The 14,309-nt window shown below is 35.1% G+C and overlaps 1 protein-coding gene across 6 annotated transcripts in view; it reads right to left on the bottom strand.

Moving 5' to 3' along the window:
• Nucleotides 1–3,501: 3,501 nt before the first annotated feature.
• LOC127427857 (CSC1-like protein 2) overlaps nt 3,502–14,309 on the bottom strand; it is a 75,046-nt gene continuing 64,238 nt past the window's right edge. For 5 of the 6 annotated variants that reach the window (XM_051675712.1, XM_051675713.1, XM_051675711.1 and 2 more), the window contains 4 exons: nt 11,623–11,790; nt 9,587–9,702; nt 9,383–9,460; nt 3,502–9,288 (listed from right to left, as the gene is read on the bottom strand). In XM_051675712.1, the coding sequence (XP_051531672.1) occupies nt 9,106–9,288; nt 9,383–9,460; nt 9,587–9,702; nt 11,623–11,790 (545 nt within the window). In that variant the 3' untranslated portion in view covers nt 3,502–9,105. The remainder of the gene's footprint in view (nt 9,289–9,382; nt 9,461–9,586; nt 9,703–11,622; nt 11,791–14,309) is intronic. The other variant, XM_051675715.1, reaches the window with a different exon arrangement.

The following is a 14,309-nucleotide window of genomic DNA, read 5'->3' as shown; positions in this document are numbered from 1 at the left end:
TGTTTTGTTTTATGATTGTGCCATTCTGTTATAACCTACAGTTGATATGAATCCCATAAGAAATAATAGAAATGTGTTTTGCCTGCACACTCATGTTTTCTTTAAAAATGGTACATATATTACCTATTCTCCAAGGGTATGCAAACTTTTGAGCACAACTGTATATATATATATATATATATATATATATATATATATATATATATATATATATATATATATATATATATATATATATAATTACATCATTACTCACGGAAAACCCATTCTTGATGTCAAAAATGGAATTTCAACTACTAAAAAACAGTAACTAATATCTGTACAGTAAGTGCATTTTCACTTGTTAAATTTCAATTATCTGTCATTCACCTATTTAAAAAGCAATTACAGATATCTATAATTAACTTCTTACAAGTTGGACTACCAGTTTGATATGCAATGACTACTTACTAGTAAATATGAATTTTTGATATCAATTATTACATTGTTACTAAAGCAAATGTCCATTCCTGAAATAAAAAATTAAATTATAACTAGTAAAAATGCACATTTTTTGCATCTGTAATTTGTTTTTCACTAGTGACAATGTTAATTTCAGATATCTTAAATGTTATTGTAACTAGTAATAAAGTCTTTTAAGATCCACTTATTTACTTTTCCAATCACTTTTGGAAGTCTTTTAAATTTAAATTACTTTTAATTACTTTTTTTAATATCTGAAATCCATATCCAGATATTTCCTAAAATACCAAATCTAACATGAATATCATGTTAAAAATATATATCAGAAATTTGCACATTTACTAGTTGATATAAGGAATGGATGGATCGTACCAGTAACAATGGAATTATTGATATATATATATATATATATATATATATATATTTATAATTACATACATTTTTACTAGTAGCTGATTTGTGTATTTGGAATTAAAACTAGTAAGAAATTAATTATAGACATCTGTAATTGTATTTTGAACAGGAGTGAATGACAGATCATCATGAAATCCTATAGTGAAAATGTAGTTATCAACAATTATGTTTTTGCTAGTTGAAATTCCATTTTTGATATCAAGAATGGGTATTCCCAAGGGTAATGACGTCGTTTTTTTTTTTAAATTTTTTTTATAAAGTAGTTTTTTTTTTGTTTTTACTAGTGAAAACCAAAATTACTCGTATCAAAACAAGGCATTTTCACTAGTGAAAATGTAATTATAGATATCTATATCTATAGCAAAAACCGATTCCATCTGACCTGAATGTCATTCGATAAATATTCAGCACTCTAAAAACTATGTCCTAGTAGTCAGATTATTTAACAGCAAAAGTTGAGATTTAATTAGATAAATATATCGTTTGCATGTGTTGCGCACTTCAAATGTGAGCACTTATGAATGTGTGGAGCCAGTGTTGTGTCAAACCTTTAAGAGACTCTTGTCTCATACACGGAAAACACCATCACGAGCATCGTGCGCTCTGTTTGTAGCAGATGCCAGCAAGCAAAGCGCAAATTCACTTTGTAGCGCACAGCACATAAAGACTACATATTTATTTAATTAAATAGCAGCCTTTTGCGGTTTAATAATCACTTTGAGTCACGTAGCAATCAGCTTTTCTGCATTGAAAAGCTACCGTCATAACACAGAAACATTTCAAAATAAAAACTCAGCCAAAATAAAAGCTCAATTTAAAGGGAAAAAGTATGACAGAAAAAGATCACTATTGTATATTTACAGCTGAAGTCAGAAGTTTACATACACTTAGCTTGAAGTCATTAAAACTGATTTTTGAAACCACTCCACAGATTTAATAGCAATATTAGCAAACTATAGTTTTGGCAAGTCATTTAGGACATCAACTTTGTGCATGACGTGTAATTTTTCCAACAATTGTTTACAGACATATTGTTTCACTTTTAATTACTATATCACCATTCCTGTGGGTCAGAAGTTTACATACACTAAGTTAACTGTGCATTTAAGCAGTTTGGAAAATTCCAGAAAATGATGTCAAGCCTTTAGACAATTAGCTTCTGATAGGAGGTTTATTGAATTGGAGGTGTACTTGTGGATGTATTTTAAGGCCTACCTTCAAGCTCAGTGCCTCTTTGCTTGACAACATGGGAAAATCCAAAGAAATCAGCAAAGACCTCAGAAAAACATTTGTGGACCTCCACAAGTCTGTCTCCCAGAGATGAACGTAGTTTGGTATGAAAATCCCAGAACAACAGCAAATGGCCTTGTGATGATGCTGGAGGAAACAGGCAGACAAGTATCTATATCCACAGTAAAACTATTCCTATATCGACATAACCTGAAAAGCTGCTCAGCAAGGAAGAAGCCACTGCTCCAAAACCACCATAAAAAAGACAGACTACAATTTGCAAGTGCACATGCGGACAAAGATCTTACTTTTGGGAGAAATGTCCTCTGGTCTGATGAAACAAAAATGTAACTGTTTGGCCATAATGACCATCGTTATGTTTGGAGGAAAAAGGATGAGGCTTGCAAGCCGAAGATCACCATCCCAACCGTGAAGCATGGGGGTGGCAGCATCATGTTGTGGGGGTGCTTTGCTGCAGGAGGGACTGGTGCACTTCACAAAATAGATGGCATCATGAGGAAGGAAAATTATGTGGAGTCACGTAGGACAACAAAGTCAAGGTATTGGAGTGGCCATCACAAAGCCCTGACCTCAATCCGACAGAACATTTCTGGGCAGAACTGAAAAAGCGTGTGCAAGCAAGGATGCCTACAAATCTGACTCATTTACACAAGTTCTGTCTGGAGGAATGGGCCAAACGTCCAGCAACTTATTGAGAGAAGCTTGTGGAAGGCTACCCAAAACATTTGACCCAAGTTAAACAATTTAAAGGCAATTCTACCAAATACTAACAAAGTGTATGTAAACTTCTGACCCACTGGGAATGTGATGCAAGAAATAAAAGCTGAAATAAATAATTCTCTCTACTATTATTCTGACATTTCACATTCTTAAAATAGTGATCCTTACTGACCTAAGTCAGGGAATGTTTTCTATGATTAAATGTCAGAAATTGTGAAAAGCTGAGTTTAAATGTATTTGGCTGAGGTGTATATACTACTGCTAATAATAATAATAATAAATCAATAGTAACAGTATTATATCTGAGCAATGCCTCACATCTTTGATGCTCTGTTATTAAGCAGTTAATTTGACAAAAAAAAAAAAAAAGTGTCAGTCAGTGAAACTGCACAATATTTGTTGAACAAAGTGATTGCAATGTAAAAGATCTTAGCAACTCATAATTATGCCAAAGATTAGATCATAGTATAAACCCAATCTAATTCATTAAAAGGCAACAGTTTAACTAAAGTGCTCAGAGACAAGTTACTCAAATCAAATGCATGTGGATTATAAATGACCACAAGAGAAGAGGATGTCAATAACTGTAACACCACAGCGAACCCTTCTGGCAGTGCCAACAATTGTTTGGAGTGAATGACACGTCATACAGTATACACAGAATGAATACCATTTTTTTATTGACCAAGGAACTGAAAATATGACCAATGCTTCACCATAAGGACGACCTTTGGACTGAAAAAGTGACAGAAAATATCACACAAGTTCTACAGAGCATGAATTCAGTCGGTAAAAGTCAAAAGTCTCCTACTTACACTTTTAAAGCCATTATGTCAGCAGAATACAGTAAAGAAAAAGACTACGTTTCTTTGAAGTTGGTCTCATTTTCACCCACTCAAACATACTGTACATCTGCATAACACCAGTAATAAAGAGTTTGTCAAATATACATAATTCCTTCTTTGCAAAATGCATGGTCATCTATAGCAAATTTCTCAATGCTTTTTCGTTCTAAAAGACATTCTGCGTTTCAAAACTTAAAAGGTTAGCTTAACAGTGGTTATAAAACAAAAGAAAAACAATAATTTTATGACATATTAAAATCCATCAAATGACAGCATTGTTATATCTAGCTTTGACACATCTTTAATACATAGGTATCAAATACTTCAACATTTGTTGTTTCGCCAAACAGTTGCTTGTGCAATTTACAAAAATACGCTCACCGCTCTTTACTTCACTGCCAAATACTGAAGTGACATTCACTTCATTAACTCAGTAAGAAGCCGGTGAGGAGAACCCCAAAAAAAGGGATGAACTTGTTGAACTTTCTTTATAATGTGCTCACGTTCAGTCACATCGTAGAGAAACGTTATCAAAGTATTCCAAAATTTGGAAAGACACAAGTACCTCCAGCATCTAGCTACAATTTCCAGATGGTTTAAAGTAATAGATCACCCAAAATGAAAATTCAGTCATCATTTAATTGCCCTCATCTCTTCTCATTCCAAATATGTAAACCTGCAATCTGCAAAAAATAGTATTTCTTCTAAATTTCGCCTTTTGCGTTCCACGGAAGGAATAAAGTCGCACTGAGGAATAATGAAGTTGATGAAACAGAATACAATTTTTGGGTGAAATATTCCTTTAAAGGAATATTCCAGGTTCAATACAAGCTAAGCTCAATTGACAGCATTTGTGGCATAATGTTGATTACAAAATAAAAAATAAAAATCAAACTCCCCTCTTTTTCTTTAAAAAAAATAAAAAAATCAAGGTGACAGTGAGGCACTTGGAATGGAAGTGAATAGGGGCCAGTTTTTGGAGGGTTTAAAGGCAGATATGTGAAGCTTAAAATGTTATAAAAGCACTTTAATTCTTCTGTCGTTTTAGGGTTTGTTGACATTACATCATCATGGCAACACAGTTGTTATATTGGCTTTAACTTTACACAGAAAAGGTTAGGAAGTAGATTTGGTCACCCTAAAATCATGTTTGCATGCATACCATTTATGTCTTGTGGCAATACTTTTGAAAAAGTGAGTATTTAAAAAAAAAAAAAAAAAAATTGGCTTCCATTCACTTCCATTGTAAATGCCTCTCTGTAACCAAGATTTTCAGTTTTTTTAAAGAAAAAGGAGGGGCAAGTAAAAATTATTTTTTGTGGTAATGAATATTATGCCACAAATGCTGTCGATTGAGCTGAACTTGTATTGAACCCGGAATATTCCTTTAAGTTACAAAACAGCAAATCTACATAGACAAATGGTGACGAACCTTCCAAAACGCTACCGCCATGACACTAACGAACAACGTAGCTACAGCTTTCATAGGTTACCTTTGTGTCTTCTTCAATGTGAATTCTGGAATTTCGAAGAAAGAAAACAAGTAAAAAGGAGAGATGACAAACAAAAAACAAAAAAAAACACAGATGTAAACATTTTTTATCTATTGGAAAATAAAGAACACCTGAGGCTGTTCGATTTTTTTTCTCAGTCACACTGTGCGATAGTAGTACCATTGTTATTTGCTTAATCCAGTTTTTCGTATATTGCATGATCCTGAAGCGAACGGGTACACATCCTCCGAAGATTCGTTTTCTTTATCAGCTTTTGTAATGAGATACCAAACATCTTTAGTTCGGAACTTTGAGAATACAGTAACAAACAAAAACAAACAAACATACATACAAAGACTTCAAGCAGACCTTCATTATCAGTGCAAACCTTACTGTACTTGCAGTCAGCACAGATTTTGGAAAAAGTTGCATTTTCGTCTCAATTCGTCTCGTCGCGATTATTTTAGAAATTACGAAGGGTGGTTGGCGAGTCAGGTCTGATCCCAAATCAGGCAACAAAGACACAACTTTTTCTCCGGAGTGTTAATTTCGACAACAACTTAAATGTTTTGGCCACAGAGTGAAATAAAATTTTGGGCTGCTAAACAAATGTACAGTTTAAGGGTTAGTTCAGACAAAAACTTTAAATTCTGTCATTATTTCCTCACCCTCAATTCATTAGGATGTTATGATAAAAAAAAAAATAATGTCAGAATTTGCTTTATTGGTTGAACTATTCCTTTAAACGAAATTCAAATGAGAAACCATATCAAAATAGTTACACAACATGTCTGTACATTGAAAATGCACATGTATTGAAACATTTTCTTCAATTATCTGGGTTAGAATCAAAGTGGTTATCATTTCATTACTACTATTGATCTACCTCACCAGATCAAACTACATAATTAGAAAAAATTGCTCAGCCATTCCTAACAAAATGCATTTGCACAGCAAAACTCAGACTTTTGTGGCATAGAGAATTAATATTTCTAGTCCAAATATTTACTAAACTTTCTACTCTTGATTTCTCCCACAAAGTCTTGTACAAACAAACAGGCAGGCACAAGGCGAAAAACTTCAATCAGGGAACACTGAAAATGTCATTTTTTGCAAGACTTCCTCTGTGTCCTTCTAAAATATATTATATATTCTAAAAAAACTACAGGGGTGCAGGAAAACACTATATCTAAACCAGTGTTTGCCAGGTCAAGGAGTTTAATTTGATTCCATTTCTATGCGTATTTTATCTTATTGGTTTGCAGTGGCAAATTAGCTCTCATTCAAATCCGCCACTGCGCAATCGTCGGTACTATATCTAGTCCGTAACCCAATAGAAGTAGCTAGGTCAAGTTATGCATTGAGAGTGATTCTACTTGCTATAAGGATGAGAATGTTAGTATTCCATTGCAGGCTTACAAACACATCCATTAAGGTTGCAAAGGTAAATCAAGGTAAGAATACCATGAACAAAAATGTAAGAATATGGTTCACTCAATGACATCAAAAAACAGTGGTGTTATATCCAGTGAATTATCCAGAAATGAACAACAACAAAAAAAAAACTTCACACCAGAGTCTCTGGAAATACTGTACATTATTTAGTTCATTTCAGAGAGCAACTAAAGAATTCAAGGACACCTGACGTTCCGTTGTCACGAGAATTCCATCAAAGTTCCCATGGCGACAACAGAACGATTAGAATGTTAGTATGTAGTCTCTTTCTTTCAGTATGATTAGTGTTCTGGCAGAATACTGTACAGTGAAAGCAGTTTGGGAAGTCTAACATGGCAAAGCCAACAAGTTTGCGATTTCGAGACAAATTCTAAAATGAAGATACTTCAGGACATTGAATGCGTCTGGCATTGTTATTTTCTCTACGGATGCCACTATTGCACATTTCCTTTGGAATGCCAGATTTATATGAAAACCATTCATTTGGGCAAAGAATAATGAAAAGCAAGCATGCAAACAAAGCCAGTTCTGCAGCATTATCGACTAGGAAAACTATCGCTGATAAGGCGAACAGTGGGATGCTTGGAGCTTTCGTACCAAGAAAGAATGCGGTGGTCAAACTTTTATTGTACGCGAAGCCTTCCTTGCTATTTTTCAGAGATTTCCATCAGTTTTTTTTTTTTTCTTCTAAGGCTTCTAGGCATCTGAGACAAACTCAATAAAATATTTACGGGAATATGGGAAATCACCGAATGGTGTCCAACTTGTGTCGGGAGTTTTGCGTAGATATCATTGACGAGGTTATGCCATGATGAATTTGTCAAAGTTCCAATCAGAGCAAATTATTAGCAAACAGTCATTGAATTGCACAAAATGGGAAGTCCTGGAGTGCTTTCCATATTTTTCATCGGGAGTCAAGACTTGTTTCAAGAGTTTTGCGAAGAAGTCACTGACAACGTTGCAGCATGCCATATTAATGTTAAAGTTCTAATAAGAGTTATGGCAATTTTTTGTAAATAGTCATTGATTTGCATGAAAGGGGATATCTTAGAATGTTCTCCAACTTTTCCAACAGGAATCAGACTTTGTTCAAGCAGTTTTGCGTACACGACATGGACGGATTTTATGGCATGGTTCCAATCAGATCTGTGACAAATGTTTTGGAAATAATAATTTGCATGTTCAAAATGTACAATCCTTCCATGTTCTCCAACTTTTCTAATCAGAATCAGACTTATGTTTCAGGCATAAACGACAGACGGATTTTTCGGTAAGGTTCCAATCAGAGTTGCGACAAATTTTTAGAAAACATTAATAGACATTTACAAAATAAGAAATTCCATAATGTTCTCAAATGAGAATCCGACTTTGTTCCAAGAGTTTTGCATGGCTCACATTGACAAGGTTGTGCCATGTCTGAATTACGGCAAGGTTCCAATCAGAGTTACGGCATATTTTAGCATAATCTTTGACTTGCACAAAATCTGAAATCCCGGATTGCTATCCATTTTGTCCATCAGGAGTCAGGACTTGTTCCAGGAGTTTTGTCACTGACAACGTTGCGGCATGCCAGATTTACGCCTAGGTTCCAATCCTTTATGGCAAATTTTCAGTAAATATTCATTGACTTTGTATGAAATGGGAACTCCAGAATGGTCTCCAGCTTTTCCAATGGGAAAGAGACTTTGATCCAGGAGTTTTGCATAGATGGAATTGACAAGGTTGTGTCATGTCGGATTTGCACCTAGGTTCCAATCAAACTTGCGTCAGGTTGTTTTTTTTTTTTTTTTATATTCATTGGCTTGTATGAAATGGGAAATCCCGGGAATGTTCTCCAACTTTTCCAATGAGAATCAGACTTTGTTCCAGGATTTTGCGTCGCTAACATTGACATGTTTGCGGCATGCCGGATTCACACCAAGGTTCCAATCAGAGTTCAGGCAGTTTTTTAGCAAACATACATTGACTTGTACAAAATGGGAAATCTGGAATTGTCTCCAACTTTTCCAATGGGAATCAGACTTCGTTTCAGGAGTTTTGCGTAGACGACATGGACGGATATTGACGAGGTTGTGCCATTCCAATGTGTCAGAGTTCAAATAAATGTTTTTTCTAATTTTTTATGAGGTTTTGAAAAATCCAAAAAGTCCTTCCAAACTTCACCAACCTTTGTGCTTGCAGGAAAGGTTGCATGAGATCAAGCGTGGTCATGCACATGGTGTTTCAACGTGTACAAAGTACATGTCGGCATGTTTAGATGTGGGCACCTGTGCTTATGTACAGTTGGTGTGTTTTGGCAGACATGGGTTTATAAGGTGCTGATATTCTGAGCCAACAAACATCCTGCAGATTTAGTTCACAGCGTTTAACAGGGAAAAAACAAACATGTGCAGATGAAGACCTTGGAACTGGTTCTTGTATTCTGGCATCACCCCCTCTCTCTCGTGCGTGCCTCAGTCCTCCAGTTATTGGTGGACCTCGTTGGCAATGAGACTGTCCTCTCCGGACTGGAAGTCGGCCTCATTCAGGTTATTCCCCGCGTTGATCATCTCCTCGTCCTGCGAGGACCCCTGACCATCGTCCTCTCTGTTGCCTGCGCCCGTCTCATCGGAGAGTGGGTCTTGCAGGACCTGGGCGATGTACATCTGCTGCGGGGTTTCATATTATGGAGTAATTTGTCATGATTTAAAAAAGGCCAGTTTGTTTAAATGAACACATAATAGTAAAATAATATTTTATTACCTGAGATTTGTTGGAGGGTGAAGTTCTTGCAGGACGTCCATTCTCCACTCCATCGACTTCTGTGTCTTTAGTGTCGATCTGAAAAGCAGAGAGCAATTGTGGTGAGGATTTCTGCTCTAGATCAGGTGACAGTCTACCTGAGCTACCTGTGCTGCCCGGTGGACTGTTCTAATGACATCATACCTTCAGTGGCGCAACTCGTACCTTGTAGTTGTGCGCGCTGAGGTACTTAAAGTGGCCGAAACAGACGTGCGACAGGCAGACCACGATGGTAATGATGAGCACCACAAACGTAAACATGGACGTTGGAGTCAAAAAACCTGAAGAGGATAGAAAAGAGAGGGGTACATTTAAAGATGTGCAAACTTGACATTACATGCAATAAATGTCTACTTAAGTAGTCTACTGAGGATTGTGTCTTTCAGATGTGCAAAATAGCATGTCTTGTCAGTTTTTGCACGTTCCCCGTAAATATGCAATTTGAGGCATGCCTCAAACATAAAAATAAGCACAAAGGGTGGTGTCAATGCAAAATCTATTAAAAAAGCTGTAAATTCAGCTGTAAAGTCAATGCTTTAAGTAAGCAACAGAAAATGAAAATAAAATTGGTTTGAAACAAAAACCTATGCTATTTTCAACGTATTCTATAATTATTTTTACATTTTTACAATTAATGTAATTTAAAATAATTTAATTAAGTAATTCTTCATTTTAAATTTACTTAAAGGTTCACCGAAAAATGAAAATTCTCTCATCATTTATTCACCCTCATGCCATTCCAGATATGTATGACTTTCTTTCTTCTGCAGAACACAAATGAAGATTTTTAGAAGAATATTTCAGCTCTGTAGGTCCATATAATGCAAGTGAATGGTGGCCAAAACTTTGAAGCTCCAAAAAGCACATGAAGGCAGCATAAAAGTAATCCATACGACTCTAGTGGTTTAATCCATGTCTTTTGAAGCGATATAATACGTTTTGGGTGAGAACAGATCAAAATATAATTCCTTTTTCACTATAAATCTTGACATCAGCAGTCTCCTTGGCGATCATGATTTCAAGCTCATTTATACTTCCTATAGCGCCATTTAGCATGCATGTGAAAAAGGAATCTGTTCTCGCCCAAAATTGATTGGATCACTTCAAAAGACATGGACTAAACCACTGGAGTCATATGAATTACTTTTATGCTGTCTTCAAAGTTTTGGTCACCATTCACTTGCATTGTATGGACCTACAGAGCTGAGATATTCTTCTAAAAATCTTCATTTGTGTTCTGCAGATGAAAGTCATACACATCTGGGATGTAAATGATGAAATTATTTTCATTTATGGGTGAACCATTCCTTTCATTTTTACTTTATTTAAACATATTTTGTATGGGTTATTTTAGAAGAGTAAAATAATTTCACACAAAGTTTTGGAACAACTGAATATATGGTTATAAAGAAAAGAAAAGAGGACAGAGACCTGAAACATCATGAGCTGGCTTTGATTTAATGGTCTGAAGTTATTTAAATATGTAACAAATATAATTCATAGCAACAAAAAATAAAAAAATAAAAAATAAAATCAATAAAAACAAATAAACCCACACATATGACATTTGTAAATGAAATTTTATTTCTGACGGACAGGGAAAATGAAAGTTGCCTTTGAAGCTCTGCGGTGGGTCAAATAAAGAAATAATTTGGACAGCAATAAAGGTTGCACCCATAAAGCTAAAATTACCCCTTATTTCTATGTAAACCTATTATGGACTGAAATGGGATAGTAGAAAGAAAATATGTAAGTGTAGGACAGCTCATAGCTATACTGTCACCCAAAGGCAAAATGCAGTAACTACACATTTTGTCAAAACTGATTTATAACTGAAACTGGGTCTCATAAGCCTCATTTATACAAGGAAGAAGCCAGATTTATTTTCTTCTGAACAAACAAAAGCATCCTTGGTGAAAAAAGCCTGTATTTACTGTATACTACATGTGCGTTTTACAATTTGTTTGTTGAAAAAAATAACAAAATAATGTCATGCCCAAACCACACCCATAATCATCAGCGCTCTCCGACTAGCCGAGTTCTACTAGGTCAAGAATTTCAGAACAAAAACACCTTAGCAGAACAAAACAAATTTCGTCATAACTTTTAGGCAAAAAAAAAATAGAGCCTGAAAATTGCACTTTTAAAACACTTTTTTCTTATTTCAATGTTGGCGACTGCCTTTTGCCTCACACACACACCTGTGCGCACAGTTGAGAAGAACAGGAGCCAGAACAGGCACAGGATGGGTGCGGCTACCACTTGATTGACAGCTCCAGAGTGGATCTTCTTGTCCAGTTTTGAGGGCAGGTAAGCGTAGTACATGTTGTACCTGTCTACTAGGTGTTTCAATAGCATGTACATCAGTCCTGCACAACCAAAACACACAAAAAGTGTCACACACACTTATTACATAACCTACAACAAAAACTACTTTCTGCAGTATCTAGTAATTTCTAGTTAAAAATGACATGAAATGGCATTTGCAACACATTTGATTGGATTGTTAAAAGTAGGATGTGACATTATTGGTCATTATTACATGGCTCTCTGGAATACTTGATTCTGACTGGTCAATGGCGCCATCTAGCTGTCCGATATTTCTCAGTAACAACCGCACATCCATGTATCAGACCGGTCATCCGGGTATATTTCAATATTTCATGTGCATTTTTTTTATTTGGCAAGCAGTCTTGTAATAAAATACACAATAAGCTGTCAGACATTCATTAATTACAAAATAAACACCAACAGAACTCTGACACAAACCGGAGGTTGATTTCAGCTCTTAAGCTATTTATTTATTTTCACATAATTACAAAATTTCAATGCAAATCAATGTTTCATGTCCATTTATTTGCTTATTTGGCAGCTGTTCAGCGATTTCTTTCTTGTCAAATAATCACACTGTTACATGTGTCTTCAACTTTGGGCACTTTTAGGACGGTGGAGTTCAAGAAAGTACATCCATCCACTAACAATGTGCAACAGTGTATGTACATGCATCACAGGAGATTTTTTTTTTTTCTTTTTTTTTTCCTGAAAGTTATGAAAATTCTCACCACAGTGTCATTTCCAGCACATTTCAAATTCTGTATTGTGTTTAATAAAATTCAGTGCTGGAAATGACATTTTTAACATTTTGGAAATAAACTGGATGACTTTTTTTTTTTCTTGCTGAGACTAATTTCATAGTTAACATTATGAACTCTAAACACACAAATTAAATGATATTTTCACACTTATTGCGTAATTTGACAAAATTACAGCTTGATTGGAAATGACGGCTAATAAAAATCTGCTCACAAGTGATATTTCTCATATTTCATCTCAAGCATGCTTTTCACTGACACTTTTGTCCACTTGGTTAACAAGTACACTAACTTTTGAAAAAACTTTATTAGGGGCAAAATTGTTTGGTGTGGCGGAAATGATGCTACAACTGTGGGACAGTCTTAGTTTTAGAAAAATGGATAGAAATCATTTTCACACAATAAATATTGAAATATTTTGTTTACTTCACTCTCTGTTAAGATGATCATTGTTTTAAACATGTAATTTGTAAAACTGTAATATAATTTGCAATTTTATAATGTACTTTCATAGTTTGATATTGAAAGTCTGGGACAAGACTAAAACAGTCACATCTAAACATAAAAGACATTTGAAAAGTACCAAAAATCAATGATGAATGCCTGGTAAAAAGTTTAAATGAGACCTTCATATGACAAGCATAAAATAAAATAAATAAGTAAATCTTTTTTTAATAACAATAATAATAATAATAATAATAAAACTCTGGGACATGAAAGCATCCGAAGTTAAAGAAACATCCCCTTAACTTTTCTAGCACATAGATGACCTCAGAGATTAAGAGAATGACATAAAAGCTACAAAACTTCCATTATGATTTCATGAGGTCTTTAAAGGAATCTTGGGACAAAAGTCTGTAGTGTATTACTCTGTTCATGTGTCTTTTTATTGTGTCTGAGATGAACATGTCTGTGTTTACAGTGTAGGCTGCTCTAGAAAGTGTAAAAATGATGTTTTCAGAGTCTGTTCCTCTGCATAACAGAACCTCATGACCCGATGAGTCATTCAGCCTCATTGCCAGCTGGAGTGTGTGTGTGTGTGTGTGTGCGCGTGTGAGAGAGAGAGAGAGCGAGCGAGCGAGGGAGACAGAGAGAGTTCTAGAAATATTGCGCACATACAAAAGGTCCAGATTATTGTTTAAAGTCAACATCAAGCAGCAATTGCGAATCGCAAACCTATTTTATTTCCATAATGTGTTGTAACAGGACTGATTGGAGGGGTTGAAAAAAATAAGAGGGCTTGATGACAACAGCCGATAAAGAAAAGTTATTACAGTACATTTCGATGAAAAGTTACAAAGACAAACATTTTAATTTCTTTTGGAATAACGTGCAATAACTATTAATTTGCTATTGCTAAAAATACCATGGTAATACCATGTTTTTTGCACATGTAGCATGGTAGTACCATAGCATTCTTTGAAGTAACATTCATTACTATTTGAAGTCAACACAAAACAGGGTTTGCAACCCAATTTACAGTACTTATAGGGATAGTTCACCCAAAAATGAAAATTCTCTCATTTACTCACCCTCATGCCATCCCAGATGTGTATGACTTTCTTTCTTCTGCAGAACACAAATTAAGATTTTTAGAATAATATCTCAGCTCTGTAGGTCCATACAATGCAAGTGAATGGTGGCCAGAACTTTGAAGCGAAAAAAAAGCATATAAAGGCAGCATAAAAGTAATCCATAAGACTCCAGTGGTTTAATCCATGTCTTCAGAAGATGATAGGTGTGGGTGAGAAACTGATGAATATTTAAGTCCTTTTTTACTATCAATCACCACTTTC

The sequence above is a fragment of the Myxocyprinus asiaticus genome, chromosome 37 (assembly GCF_019703515.2).
Source record: "Myxocyprinus asiaticus isolate MX2 ecotype Aquarium Trade chromosome 37, UBuf_Myxa_2, whole genome shotgun sequence".
NCBI lineage: Eukaryota > Metazoa > Chordata > Actinopteri > Cypriniformes > Catostomidae > Myxocyprinus > Myxocyprinus asiaticus.
Note: the sequence above shows the minus strand (reverse complement) of the source record. Positions and strands in the feature narration are given on the sequence as shown.